General features: G+C 38.4%; 1 protein-coding gene across 2 annotated transcripts in view; it reads left to right on the forward strand.

The window, feature by feature from the left end:
- EML4 (EMAP like 4) overlaps positions 1–15,972 on the forward strand; it is a 248,182-nt gene that overhangs the window by 56,584 nt on the left and 175,626 nt on the right. The window contains exon 1 of one of the 2 annotated variants that reach the window (XM_074949341.1): positions 5,820–5,870. The exons of the other annotated variant lie outside the window; for it this stretch is intronic. Within the exon in view, the coding sequence (XP_074805442.1) occupies positions 5,846–5,870 (25 nt within the window). The 5' untranslated portion in view covers positions 5,820–5,845. Of the gene's footprint in view, positions 1–5,819; positions 5,871–15,972 lie in introns of those variants that run through there. 2 annotated transcript variants of the gene reach the window in all.

Raw genomic sequence — 15,972 nt, forward strand, 5'->3', positions numbered from 1 at the left:
TGTGTGTGTGTGTGTGAGTGAGAGAGAGAGAGAGAGAGAGGGTGAGTCCACTAACCCACCAATGGGTAGAGGGTGCAGTTGAGGAATTGTGCAATTGCTAAGAAGCTCAATAATTTCTTTGCACCAGTCCGCACCACAGAGGCTGGAAGAGTGATCCCTACCACCTGCCCTGCCCTTTTCTGGTAATAGAAATGAGGTACTATGATGATACCTGTGCAGATGGTTTTACACCTAAGAGTTCTGAAGGAATTTAAGAATGAAGGGGCTGAACTACTAGTAAAGATCCACAATTATTCGTTAAATTCAGTTGCGTTAACTGAGGATTGGAGGCTGCAAACGTTGTACCAGTAACTTTAAACAAGTTGTAGAGGGTGATCTGGGTAAGTAGACCAGTCAGCCCTCTCTGTCTGGCAAATTTTTGAAATTAAAATTAAAAACAGAAATGTAAAATGTCTTCAAGATCATATGATGTGGTGTAATAAGCACAGCTTCTGCAACAAAAAATATCACTTGCTAATTTATTAGTTTCTTTAGTAGCCTTTTGTGACAGCTTTTTGAAAGTCCAGATAAATTATATCAAGCTGTTTTCTTCTCTTCACTCTGAGTGACCTGTTCAAAGAATTCCAAGTATTTAGGGGCCAAAGGAATCTGCTGTCATAGATCAGAGAGTTGCTAAGAGCCAGAAAAAAATGAATATAATAAATAAATGGTCAGTTTACACCATTGTGAAACTTTAGCAGCAGGCTGCCACAAGATTCTGTACTAGAAGTGGGGTGCTTAACGTGTGTTTTGGAAAAGGTGGTGCACAGCAAAGTGGTAAAAGTTGCAAATGACAGTTATGTAATGTAGTCAAAATCAGAAAGCATTGTAAAGAACTTCAGAGGGGCCTAACCACGCTAAGTAAATTGGCAGCATGATGACATGTGAAATAGTGCAGGTTGGAGGGAATAATCTGACCTACTCATCCCACTAAATTAAATTGGGGGTGGAAAGAGTGGGGAAGGACACTTGGATATCATTGTGGTCAGCTCAGTTAAGACCTCCGCTTAGTGTGCAGCAGTAGTCCAAAAAGCAAACAAGATGACATATAAAGAATGGAATAGAGAATAATATGGAAAATATTACTACCCCATTATATAAATCAAGGTTACAAGCTCCTCTGGTATACTCTATTTGGTTCTGCTCTCCTCATTTCGAAAAGAATATAGCATAAATAGGAAAGATTTCAGAGATGGTCAACAACGATTAGGTACATGGAACAACTCATATGGATTGAATGAAAAAATTGGGACTATTTATCTTAAAAAAGGAGATTAAAAAGAGGGAATTTGATAAAAGTGTATTGAAATAATGAATGGTATAGAGAAGGTAGTGTAGATCAGAAATTTCTATTCTAATTCTAGTTCTATTTTTAATACAAGAACTAGGGAACATTCAATGAAACTGAAAGATGGTAAATTCAAACTCCATAAAAGGAAATACTTTTTTCACAGAGAGAATATTTAGATGGTGGAACTCATTGCCGCAGGATGTCATTGAGCCCAAGACTCTTAGCAGGATTCAAAGATGGATTAGACATTTATAACAAGAATATTGAGAGGAGTTACAAAAAATAACAAAAAAATATGTGGGAAGTGATAGGCTTCAGGGCATAAGCAATCTTCTAATTATTGGGGTTGGGAGAAAAATTTCCAGAGGGCAGATTATTATATAAATGCCCGTGGCTGGGTTCCTTGCACCTTACTGTGAAGCAGCTGGTACTGGCCTTTCTCGGAAACAGGATAGATGAGCCACTGGTCTGATCTAGTCTGGCTATTATAATTTTCCTACAGTACCATCACTTTGAAAAATTTGATAGAGCCACATAGGTGTTATACACTGCAGTGAGGTGTGTGTTGGGTTTTATTGGGAAAGGGAGAACATGCCCCTTCAGTTGTCAATTTAGACTCCTTCCTTTTTAAAAGAAACTTAAATGCTTAAGGATGTATATTGGGCTCAGGACTCCTCCTGCACAAAAATCCTCACGAATCAGACTAACAACTCTGCAACTTCATCAGATACATTTTGGGAATATCTCCCTCTCCTGTGGGAGGGTTATATGAGTCTTTTGATGCTGACAAGGGGATGCAGACTCAACCCCACAGATCCAGATCAGCAAAGGCAGGAGCTGTCCTGAATGGATGGCTGCCCCCTCCATTAGCTGTGCTAACTCCTCCCCTCCCAGTGATAGCACAGATCCTGTTGGAGCCATGTTGCCATTGGCTGCCTTGTTCTGGCTGCTTATTTGCGACTGAGGAGAGGACTCATGAAGAGTTAATGCAGCATTAAATTCCAGCCAGATTTGGAAGTCCAAAGGCTGAGCAGATGACAGTGCCACAGAAAGAAGCTGGTGTAGCTTTTAAAAAGGAAGGTAAATACAAACTCTTACCATAATTGTCTTTTTTTTTAAGAAAAAGAAAAATATGACCGTTATGGGCTTGTCAGCTTTAGCATATTAGATCCTTGGTATGCTCAGTTTGAGCCTGTTGGGGTGTTTCGAGATTTTGCACCATTCCTGTAGAATGTAATACAGAACGTTTTGCTAAGTTGACCATGCTTTTCTTCTGACAATGTTTGGTAACTACCTTTAATTTAAACTGATGGGTGTGTGTGGCCCCTTTCAGTCCTTCATAAAAAGCAGATCCCTGCTCTAAAGAGTCTGTCTGAATTATGACTTTTCAGATCTACAGAATGTAAGGGTTGTTTTAGTAGATCAGACCAGCGATCTAATAGTCCGTGTCCAACAGTGGCTAGTCCCGGGTGCATCAGAAGAAGTGCAAGACACTCCACGTGCACAGTTAAATAACCTAATAGAAGTTTATTTGTAAGCTTTATCAGTTAATAGCTAACTTGTGCCCTCACAAATCAGGGTTTATATCCCTTATAAAAATGTTTCACTCTTTCTAAAGTAACTCTGAATATTCTCATGATCCATTATCCATCTCCAGTACTCTTAAAAAAAAAAAAAATCTTGCTAAGTTCCTGTTTTCAGTGGTATTTTGTCGTAAGGAGTTGAAATGGAAGCATAATGAATTTAGTTGCTGAAACATTGCCACTGGATGTCTTTTGTTTTCTGTCCATAGTACTGACTTCATAGCTGGCACAATGTGTCCAGGAATCCTGTTGCTTGCACTGTGTAATTTAGAAAAAAGAGTCAGTTCTAATGTGGCCATAAAGAGTGTTCCATTTATTTAGAGAAATACAATTAGTAATTTTTCGGGAACAAAGCAGAAATGTACTAATATTTTGTAGTACATGAAAATAAATTAAAAGCAAACACATTGGTACTCCTCCTATCGAAGTATCAATCTATAAAAAAAATTTTAAAAGGAGATAAAGTCAGAATTTTAGGTGTTTAGATGTTTTTTAACATCAGCCCTCCCTCTAGCTAAAATTCAGACTCTCTTTAAAAAGTCACATATAGTTCATGCACAATAAAGATAAACGTGTATATATTTTAAAACAAACAAAAGCCCCAAACTGATCATTCAACTTATCACATGATGGAGATCACCGTGGCCCAGATTTTCCTACGACGATGATGATAACATCAATTAGAGATTTTTGTGCAAATCTGTGTGTGTGTGTAAATCTTGAGTTTATAAAATGCTCATGTAGATGTGTTCAAACACAGAAAGATCTATCCATAATTTCAATCTGCTTCACAGATGCAAAGTAACTTCTTGAGGGGAATTATACATTAGTTTGGTGTGAGGATTAATCCAATTTTTTGGAGTTTGAAAAAGGAAAAAAATATTTTGCAAATAAACATGTATATATTCCAGTGTTTAAAAATGTTATGTTCAGATAATCCATGTTGGAAAAGACATGAAAGCTATAGTAATTCCTTTTTACTATTTGCAGGGTATTATGGGAATTAAAAATGACTATTGCTTAATAAAATGTGTATACAGTATATCAGGTCTAATTGAACACGTAGAAGCACCATATGTAAAATATAGTTTAAAAATATAAGTTTTCTTTAGTCTAGACCACGCTCTACAAATCTCTACTCCCTGTGTGACCTGTTGACAGGTGAATTTGGTAAATATGTGCATTATTATTGGTGTTTTTAAAAATCTTTTTAATTCCAGCAAGAATATGATGAACAGTATCTTTAGCAAAGTTGCTCCTGTTTGGATATATATTATGTTTTACTTTGTGCCCTGATATGCAGCAAACAAAAAAACAAAACAGCATGCTGTATTTTTCTTTGTCCTTTAGAGTGGTATGAAGTATTACACAATCATATTATTTGCAGCCGTTATTCATTCTTGTTTAATGCAGTATCCAATTACTGTAATATAAGTAGGAAAACACACAGAGTAAATTATGTAAACTAAATGGGATTCATGTAGAAACTATTGGTTCTTAACAGTTGTTCAGGAAACCCTTTGATAGCCTGAGAAAAATTGCCTAATTTTCCCCATGGTTGATGGTCTTTTACACAGGGACACGGGAATCGCCATATGAGATCACTCCTGTTGTCCATATAGTTCAGTATCCTGTCTCCAACCATGGCCAATACCAGACTGACATAAATGACTGCAAGGTGCAGCTCCCCCACCCTCCCACAAGGTAGGCAGCTGTGAGGTAACCTGTCTCCTAACCCCTTAATAGCTAGAGATTGTTTAAGACCGTGAAGCATGAGGTTTTATGTCCCTTCCAATACACTTACTTCGTTTAAAGTATCTACTATCAAAACTGGATATTCTTGTTTCTTCAATTTTTTCCGTTGTAGTGACAATAGCAAGTTTTTACTTGTGAAGAGAACTAACTGCTGAATGTTTGGAGCGGGGAGTTGCATCTAGTGACTCTGTCATTTGCTTTAAATCCTGATATAAATTTACAACTAAATAATCTCAACTGGAGGCAGGGAGTTAGTTCTGTTTTTAAGTAGAATGTTGATAATTTATAATGTGGTATTGACTTTATTCCCTTTTTGAACAAACAAAATAAGAAAAGCCTTACATCTTCAAAATGTATGCAAGGTGGATGAAATTATTCTTACTGATACCTAAGACTATAATGTTCTTAATAGATAATTCATAAGTCTTTCTCACTAACATGATCTTAAAATAGGTGGTTTAGCAATTGTTCTGATAATGTAAGAGTAGAAGGTTTTAAGTGATTTCTGTAAGGGTAAAGAAAATTTTATTTATTTATTTATTTTACTTTATAAGGATGATACCAAGAGTTTTCTGGAAGAAATTTTGATTGCAAGAAAAATTCAAACCTCAGAGTTCGCTAAGAAGAATGTGAATATCTGAATTCTTGTCTTCTCATCTTTCTTGTTCTGGAGCTGGGCATACATGTACTTTCATTCATGTTCACTTGTGATCATTTGAAACAAGAGTAACACTTGTTCAGTCTGGAAAGTCTTTAAATATATATTACTTGGAGTTAAAAAGCTAATAGTGTAATTTTCTTTTTTCCTAAATGACCTTGAATGTAAGTCAGTGCAATAATTGGTTATTGCTGGAACAAAAAGATAGCCCTGTCTTAGGTTTGTTTGAATTCAGGAAGCTGTGTTTGCCAAAGTTAATTTTTGTGACGCAGCTATGTCAGGTTTCAGCAGCCACACCTCTTCTAAGCAGTTTCAAATCTTCAGTTTTGACCTTTGTTCATAGCAGTATTGCTTTTCTAAAGAAACACTCGAGGCTTTAAATTGATTCTCCTAAAACAGCTCAATGAAAACGGGAAAACACAAAGTTTTGAAATGAAAAAGCAATAGCAAATACTGTTAACGTTTGCAACCTTTGTTTTATTAATTTTATTCAACAACAACTGGATAATAACAGGACAGATGGATACTGATCCCAATCATTGCGGTAAGGATAAGTCTGAACAATACTGTGATAACCAGTGAATGATGTAGCTAATGAGGCTTTTGTTAAGTGGAATATTACAGCAAAGCTACTTTAATTCTTGTTTTTAATAAAATAACACTGGCTTGGCACTCAGGATTTTTCGACCATTGTAAGAGAGCGGATTATTTCTTATACAATGTATAAAATTAAGCATGCATGACTGCTGCTGCAGGACCTTTTTCAGTACAGCATCAGACAGGTGTTATTGCAGAAGGTTTGCCCTTTGCGTTGGCAGTTAATGTAAACCTTGGTTCATAGTAATCAATGCCGCTGAACTGTTCTCTTTAGAGCTATGAAAATAAGTTTCCATAGCTTTATAGTGAAGGTCATAGAGTTATGGCTCTATAATAGCTTTTAAAGTTATTAACGCCTGTTTTCAGAGGGTTATGCTTTGGATGAAGAAAAATCCATTTTTTGTTTAAAGTGTAAAAACTGTGCTTTTGTGTTCAGTGATTACATTGTATGTATTGACTGAAGTCAGTGGGGCTCTGCATGGGTACAGTTTTGCAGGACTGGGGCCTTGATTGGTGTAAATCATTACTGATGTAAAAACTTGGCGAGTAATTGCTATTTTAATTGCTTTTCATATTAGGAGGAAAAAATATTTCCTGAGCGCTGAATGTGGGTCTTAAAATATCACCATTTCAAGAGAGGATGTGCACATTGTGCCTGTGGCAATCCATAGTTGTGCACGCAAATCCTTGGTTTGCATAGTATAAATAGCCAACTTTTGTGGTAGAACCCTTTGAAAATTTGACCCCTAGAGGCAAATGTTATGTTTAATGGACTTTGCCAAGTCCATGATAAATATCATTTTTAACGTGTCTCAACATAACGTCCATCTCAAGCAACCACAGAACATTTTATAAATGTTGTGACAATCTTAATTCCAGATATGTGAATATTGCTGAGCTTCTCCTGGTTCCATTGCAGAAGGGCTTTGTTGTAATTGTAGCAGAAGGGTGTGAGGGGAAAGACTGTGTCAAGAGACTAGTTTCTGGCGAGTTTTCAGCAGGCTGTTTAATATTACTCCATAATCATATAAAGCATTGGGAGTCAAGACCTTCTTCTTTTCTTTTCTTTTTTTTTTAAGAGCAGTTTTATAGGGGATTTGTAGAGACAGTGGGACATGGAACCTTTTGCTTGTCAGTCACTTTTTGATTTTTTCCCATTTTCATGGTACCCCCAAGTTATTGGACATCTGCCCTCTCCTGTGTGAAACAAGTTCGTGATTTTAGTCTAGGGGTGTGTGTACACCAAAGGCACCATCACAGTTGTCACTAATTAGTAGGGAGCAGAACTGATGAGGAGAAATGAACATTTCACCTCCTCGGGAGCACAGGGGGGACGGGGACCCCGAGGCAGGTTGAGACCACACTGCTAGGGAAGTGTGGAGAACTTTGAATTGCTGGTGCTGCAGCCTCTGCTGTCTAGTTTGTGACAAAACTCCACTTAACTTGGAAAAAAAGCAATATTTTAAAGACTACACTATTTAAATGTTACTTAATAAAATAGGCCCCCTTTCTTCCCACCGAGAATCCCAGGGATTTTACTATACTCTTTTTAGGTCTCTCCTTTCTGTTTTGATTCCCTCCAGAGCCACTTCTTTCATCAGCCAACCAAAGAGGTATCGGGGGAAAGTTTTTAGTGCTCCCATCAACTCGAAGGGCTAAGCTTGCCCCCCTATACTGGTGCTGGCATAAGGAAGGGAGATAGAGAACTGAACTTTTGTTCACTGGCGTAGCAGCACATTATACTGCAGCTGATGGCTGTTCCTCAAGGGATTTTGCTAGGTTCTAGAATCTTTGATTACAGATATTTAGCAATCCTTTTGTTTAAAATGAAACATTTGAATTCCTCCTGTTGCAGAATGTTTCTTCATTTTGCCTTTGTATAACACATCTCTAGCTTTCTTATTGGTAGGAGATGTTGATTGTTGAATTCTTAGGACTTGTTAAAACAGACTGGTAAATGTTTTCTAGTTAGGGATTACTTTCAGAGAACTGCTGTGTAAAATACATTCAGAGAACGTCCCTATCATTAAGATAGATATACATATATTAATTATACTGTGAGAGGAGCTTTTTCAATCTGCTTTAAGTTCATATGTTAAGTAGTTTCTTAACATGGCTGGAACACTTGTGAGATGGCATTTAAGACCTCAAAGTAAAGTTTTCCCAACATAATAGAAAGAGGATGTTTAACTGCATAACACTGATATGCACGTGGACTGATCCTGGGAGGTCCTGCATGCTTTCAAAGGGACCTGAGGCTGTACAGCACTTTATAGGGTCAGGACTAGAGCTGGTCAGGAAATGGCTTTTGTTCCCATGAAAAAGTTTTCATTTTTGTCAAACATTTTATTTAAAAGCTTTTGGGTTTTTGTCCAAAAAACTGAAACCTGAATTTTTTGTATTTTATTTTATTTTATTTTATTTTATTTTCAATGAACACCTGACAAATTTAGACTGAAATGGAAGGTTTTTATAGACCATATGGTCTTGGGGGTGTGTGTGTGTGAAGAAATTGTGAAATGTTTTGAATGAAAACTATTCAGCAGCTCTAATCAGGATCTTAGTTTCTGGGAAACTCTCTTTTACTTTCTCTTTGGGTTCCAGCAAAGGTGGCAGATGAAGGCTGCTAATGTAAGGTGAAAACAGAATAGCAAAAGAGAGTTGAAAAATAAGCAGACTTAAACATGCTTTAACTGAGCAGCAGTCTTCAGGTTCTGTTTATCTTTTTATTTTATGTCTGACAACCTCTTAGAAGGGTGGGATGTGATGTGTTTTTTGGCTTAAGTTGGAACTGTGTAAAATTAAAAGTGTTGATAATTAAGCACTTAATTTTTTTCTGCATAGAGATAATTCTTTAATTTGAAGACAGGTTTACATGATATTCACACTACATAACTCCTACTTGCATTGCCTCCTTGCAAGACTGTTGGCAGTCTTGTACATTCCACTATACATGCCTGTTTTCAATTAGCAAAAGCAAAATTCTCTGGGCACCCAAGGGACTGTCTCTCTAATACCTGTCTTGAATGCTATTTAAATGTTAAAATACACTTGAACTAGAGATCACTGCAGTTTATTTTGGATAATTATTGATCAGTGCTAAGCTATGAAAATAAGGAACATAATTAGGTTAAATAGTTCAGTCATCTAGGGCAGATTCAAAGTGTGTGATCAATTGTTACATAAAAGCGGAGACTGAAAAAAGTGTTTTCAAAGTGACATTTGATTTGCTTGTGTTTTCTAGTTAAGAAAACAGAGGGTTAACAGAACAGTTATTATTAGGTGAACAATCTATGCAAGTACAATGTATACTGGGGTTGTTGTAATAGAACTATCTAGGACATATTGACAGTTGTTTTCAGTCACACTTTTTGTAAAATAAGCAAAAATGCATTGGGAGAAATGTTTCAGTTTATTGCACAGCAAGTTAATTTCTCTTGTTTTTTCTCCCCTTCCTTTTCTTTTCTATTTTTGCCAGTAATGTCCCTTTTCCAGAAACAAGATCATGTGAAAGTCCACCCTCTTGTTCTACAGGTTTCTGTTTTTTTTATTTCTTTCCACTAAACTAGCTGCAACAGACACTGTGGCACTCAACCTGGCTTTGGAGAGGGTACCCTTGAGGATGCCCTTCATTCATGTCTAATAATAGGCCAGCAGGGAGTGCTCATACAACAGTGTGATCAGCGTATGTCTTCCCCCTAAACGAAGTGTGTGACCTCTACGCTTGAGCTGATTATGGGCTAGTGTAAGCGATAAGGTCAGTCTCTCCAAGAGAATGGGGTGTTTCTTTTGTGTGGTAACTCCACATATGGCTGCCATTGTGCCATGTTCTTTGTCATGGCTCTGAAAAATTGGTTTTAGAGTCATAGTCAAAGAGATCAAGGCCAGAAGGGACCACCAGATCATGGAGTCTGACATCCTATATACCACAGGCCACCAGCAGCACCTACACAGTAAACCAACAACCAAAATCAGACCGAAGCATTACAGCCCACCAGAGACTAGACTGTTGTGTGCCACAGGAAGAGAGGAGAATAGGAGGGACCGAGGTGCACCAATGCCAAGGCCCCTGCAATGGCAGGGAAATGATTAAGTGAAATATACCCAGATAATCCTGGCAAGTGACCTGCACCCAGACACTGCAGAGAAAGGTGAATCCCCCTTCCCTTCCCACATCACTGCCAATCTGGCCTGGGGAAAAATTCCTTCCCAGATGCACATATGGCGATCAGTTAGACCCTGCACCTGAGAGAATGCTTTGTATTCATTCAGAGCATAGGCCTGTTTTCCATTCCCTTTATTGCTTATGGTCTGTGTGTGAAGGCATCTAGTCTAGGATCATTTCCATAGTGGCATTTCATTTTCTCTGTGAAGGTGGTAACCTTGCTCACCAGAAACACCGTAGTTTATCTTTGGTTTCTGGAATGGGAGAGAGAACAATGTTGCAGTTTAAGCCATCTCTTCTCTCCCTTTGCAGCAGATTAGTTGTGGTAAATTTTCCTGCCCTGCATAGAACCAGGCCCTTTATATCTCATGGCAGTGATATTGGACATTTTTACATTTGGTAGATTTTTTTTTTTCCTTAACAGTATTTGCATTTTTTCTTTTGGTAGAGACACTGACAACGTACAAATCACATTTCTGTGTGAGAATTTTGTTCAGAATATATAATTACAAGTTATATCTGAGATTGAAAATATGTTAGTGAAAAAATTGGTTTTTAATTTGTTTACTTTGTGCATTGGCATTGCCTTCTGACTAGTGAGTTTCACTGTTTCCCTTGTATACTCAAATCAGTCAGTTTCTTTTGTGCTGAAAACCCTGGTAAACACCAACAAGGTGACATAACTCTTGTAAAATTTGGATTTTTTTTTTAAATTAATCACTTGAGAAATATTCAGGTTGACAGTGTTCTATTAACCTGCTTCACTAACTTCTAGGATTCAAATTTCGAATGGCAAAAGGTCAGTCTGGATTTGTTCGGTGTTGGCTTGTCGTCTCAGTACATGTCTATGAAGTTTTATAACTAGGTTTTATTCAGAACATTGTAGCTGAAATCTTAAATCCAACCCTCCTCAACTGTCTGATCAAGGATTAGGAGTTAATTTCACTCCCTTTGGCTATTAGCAAGGCAATTGTCTGACTGTACTGAATTAGTATGTGTGTCTGGTTGTATGTCTGAACGTGTATCCCTGTGAGGAATAAGTTGCTCCCTGAGGGCGGAGGGAGAGAAGGACGATGGTGCATCTTTTTGTTACAACTCCAAATGTGTATTTTTGTATGGAAAAAACCTCCAAAATGGCACGGTTGTCAAACTTGTAAAATGTACATGATATTTAAGAGGCACTGGCCATTCAAACCTGCCCCTGGATGGGCAGGGGGGACCAGTGGTTCTCCTTCAAGCTCCATCCACTTGAGACAGGAAAATGAGGCACAGTAGATTATCCAGACATTTAGAATGTGATCATGCATGCTCTGCTGGGCTCTTTGGACTTGTCTGCCTTGTATTGGCATTCAGATGCAGTGTGGACTCTGTTTGACTCCTTTGACTTGGTACCCTTTCATTTGGGGCTCAGCTGCATCCATGGGCTCTTTGGGAATTCTTAGGCTTGATTCCCCCTTGCTGGAACTCGGATACTCTGCTCAGCTCTTCGGATTGGGCCCTTTCTTGATTGGGTGAGGGGACAAAGGGGAGACTTGGTGGTACTCTACCAAATGCCACCCACTTGTGATGTCAAAATGAAATGTCATTCACGATATGGTGTAGATCATCCTTCTCTTTTCTTAGAGCTGGTAGGTATATTGGTTTAACTAATGTCTGGAATCTTAGTGCAAATGGTGAAATTATTGTATTTTAATTGGATGCTCTCTTGCCTTGTGACGTTTGAGGCAACAACTTTCCACCTCCATCTGTCTAGTGCCACATTTCTTGCTCTGTTACAGTCTATTTCCATGGCAGTGGCATCTTTCTCAATTTTTTTTTGTATGTCATCTGTTGTCCTCCTTTTTTCCATCTTCCACCAGGTGGTCTCCAATCAAGGGCTTGTCTAGCAATACTATTTTTTGATATCCACACAACATGTCCAAACCACTTTTAGCCTTCTTTCTCGAATCATTGTCTCTAGAGTCTGCTGAGCTTTCTACCAGTGGACACCAAGTATTCTTCCCAAGCATCTCGGATGGAATGCATTAAGTTTGCTATTGTAGGTTTCTAGTGTTTGCCAAGTTTCAGAAGCATATAACAATGTGAGTATCACAAAGGCATTGGATAACTTTATCTTGGTTCCTGTGTGAATCTCCTTATTTTTCCAGATATTTGTCAGTCTTGAAAAGGCTCCACTTGCCCTCACAGTTCTTATTCCAGTTCCTTATGGAGTCGGTCGTTGGCAGTAATTGTGCTTCCTAAATATGCAAACTAATTAACCATGTTGTATTCTTCACTATCGATTGCATGTGCAGTATCGTTTCTGACTCCTCTTTCAATGATCATGACTCGTTTTCTTTTACCCAGTGAAAAACCCCTGCAAGGAATACACACTTAAGTCTGTATACAACTGGTTTATCTTAATTTTAGCTTAATTCAGCAAGTTTCTAAATGTCACCTCAGGAAAATTTGGTATGTGGGGCAGGGCACAGAAGGTGACCACAAACCTTTGTGTAGCTCTGTGGCATTTGCCAACCAATTGCTGCTCTCCCGTGTTGGGAAGCCATTATTGACTAACCCTTGCACTTCTAAAAGGTACTGGTATTGTATGATGGCTGGCAGGATATGGCTGTTAAAAGGCAGTGCTTGAGGGAAGCAGGCCTCTTCATACTCAACCCCCCGATGCTGCAAGATGAGGTCAGGTTTCCTGTTTTCAGTTCATGTTGGGGTGGGACACTTTGGGGCAATTGTAAGGTACAATGATTTGTGTGGGTACCATTTCAGATTTGAAGCAATTGCACAGGTTATGTTGTGTGGGCACAAACTACACAATAGGAAAGTTCATATCACAGTCAGATTAATTTATGGCTTGTTTTCTACTGGGTCACAACTTTGGTCATGGTGCTCGGGCAGCAGGTTTAGATTCCACTTGATGGGGTTAGAATTATTGGGAAGTGGCAGTTCAGTCTCCCAACGGAGCAGTCTTCGGGAGAGGTGAGGTGCAAATCCTGCAAATGCCTTTCCTGCAAATTTAAGCATCAGCCTGTTTTGAGACCAGCGGGTTGGATTAACTAAGAAATCTGAGCTCTTGTGGTGCGACTTGGGGTTTTCTCATTCAGTATAGGACCTGCACAGGTCCATAGGCCTTAGAGTTGCATAGACCCATCAGGATCTTGGGTTTAAGTGGGACAGTTAGACCTTGGACAGCTAGACTGCTCTGGATTTAAGCAACAGAAGTGTGGAAGGGGGGACAGGTCAGCAACAGATCAGGACAGCTGTTGCCTCCCTTTTCCCTGCTGCCAGGACAGATTCCCCTGAGAATTTACCATTTCTCTTGTTGAAAAGTTCTAAAAGATGTGAAAACGAACATTTGTGCCTGTTCTTACTGACTTCTACCATTGATAATCTCTCCTGTCAACCTATTCTAATAAAACTTTACGCAGTGAAAGAGTTCTGGCTTCATTACAGAGAGAGTGCGCTTGTGTGTTCACTCACATTGCATGTGTTTATGCGTATATGAAATATGTTTACACAATTATTTTAAATGCAGAGGATTCATGAGTATTTGCTCACCAATAATTCCTGCTTATAAAAAAAAAACTTCCATAAAGTAATATTGTTTCACTTGTTTAATATTATTCTGGCTTTGCTCTCTGTTTGTTCAGCTGGCCAGGGGACTCTAAACATTTAATTATTTATGCAGTTTCCTTTCCTTTGTGTTCAAAAGAAGTAGATCATTTTGAGATGCATTGAAAGAGAAGCATAAATCTCGTACAGGTGACATTCTAAACTGTTGTAGGTAAAGACCTACACCGTTCATGTAACTCATTTACTAAATTCAGATAAAAGATTTCATTAGCACAGTTCCCTTACTCAAATATTCAGTGTCTCAACTGATGATGCAGAATCTCCGCTTTCCCCTCTCTCCCCCACGCTCCATTGGGTTTTTCAGTGCTGTCCATCCCCAGTAAATGTAAAGGGGATCACAAGATGTTTGGAGATGACTAGCAATAAATTAAAATCTCATCAGACAGAGAAACTTTGCTACATTCACATTTAAAATGTGAATTTTGCATATACCAGGTTACAGTGTACAGTAATAGAATTGATCACACTTCATTTTTCATACGTTAACAACCTCAAAGTATCCATAATGTTGCAGTGTAAAATTGTTTGCCATGAGGTACAGAAAAGTCTGCTTTGTGAAGTGTCCTTCATTTATCTGGGTTTGTGAAGAGATTAAATAAGGTCACAATCTCACAAATGAAATATGGGTGCAACAGTCTGCCCAGATGGAGTCAGTTGCAAGATAGTGGCATAAAAGGAGCTGTTTTAAAGAGGCAGATTTTCTATTACTCGAAGAGCTATTATAAAATGTTCCTTCAATGCATCACTATCGTTATTTAAAAAAAGAAATATTTTTATCTCCTCAACTATAAAAAATTAATGGTTTATAATAATAATACTTTGAACTTCTATAGTGCTTTCCACCTGAGAATTTAAAAATGCTTTACAAATGTTACTTAACTCAGTCAGGCTGGTCAGATATTTGTCATCAAAACTGTTTTTCAACAGAAAATCAGGTTTTTGACGAAATATACTTTTTCATGAAAAGTGTCTGTGTTCTTTGGAAAACATTGATTTTATTATTATTATTTTTGCTTTTTAGTCAAAATATTTCAGCTGAAAACCAAAATATTATGATTTGGAAATGCTGCTGCGGTGCCTCATTATGAGTTCAGTTGCCTCACGTTCCCCTTCTGCTCGATGGGGCATCTTCCATAATGCCTCATGGGTAGGGACTCCCATAACAAACAGCTTTTCTTTCCAGAGAAGGGAGACCATGGTGCATCATGGGAGATGTAGTCCAATCAGGGAACAGGAGCCTGAACTACAACTCCTAGGAGACAAAGTGACAGTATTAGCAAAGCAAAATATTTCTGTGTTCAAATTTCTGCTGGAAATCAAAATTTTCAGGGGAAAACCCGCCATTTTTTAATCAGCTGTAGAACTGAGCCTTATAGAACCTCGATGAGGTAGATAAGTAGAAAAACCCTGCTTTACAAAGGTTGTAAAACTGAGGCATTGAAGGGAAGAGGTTGAGGCAGAAAGGCACTGCTCTTTGAGTCTTTGAAAATTTAGCCTGCAGGGTATATCTATCTATACAGGGAAAAAAGACCCCTGGCACTGCCACGGCTGGCCCATGTCAGCTGACTCAGGCTTGCAGGGCTCAGGCTGTGGTGCTAAAAATTGCTGTGTAAATGTTCAGGCTTGGGCAGGAGCCCAAGCTCTGGGACCTCCATCTCCATAGGGCCTCAGAGCCCAAGCCTGAATGTCTACACAAGGATTTTTCAGCCCCAGAGCTTAATCCCTGTGAGCCTGAGTCAGCTGGCCCATGCAAGCCATGGGTTTTTTATCCCTGTGTAGACCTATCCTTAGAGTTTGACTTGCACACCAGAGTGGCAGAGCTGGGAATAGAATATAGATTTCATCTTGACTTCCAGTCTTGATCTTTAACCCAATAATACTCATTCCTTTTACCAACACTTCCCCCCACCCCATGCCCTTTTTGAAAAATACTTGGAAATTGCCATAAATGTGCAGCTTTGCAAGGGTCTTTTGGCAGTAATATACAATGAAGTTTTATAAGATGCTTTTTGGTGCTATGAATGAATTCATTAATGAATCTGACCACTTTGTTCACATTATTTTAGAAGTAAATCTGACAAATAGTCACAATGAGTTAAAGAACTTGCTTAACCCCAAAATGAAATTCAAAGTTAAGGTTAAAAACTCAGCAGTACAGAATACTTGGGATATACCATTTGCACTGTGGTCTGTAAGTGCAACAAAGGATGAACTGGCAGCGTTAACTGAATTTCTTTGTTTATCTTCTTACTCATTT

The sequence above is a fragment of the Natator depressus genome, chromosome 3, assembly GCF_965152275.1.
Source record: "Natator depressus isolate rNatDep1 chromosome 3, rNatDep2.hap1, whole genome shotgun sequence".
Lineage (NCBI taxonomy): Eukaryota > Metazoa > Chordata > Testudines > Cheloniidae > Natator > Natator depressus.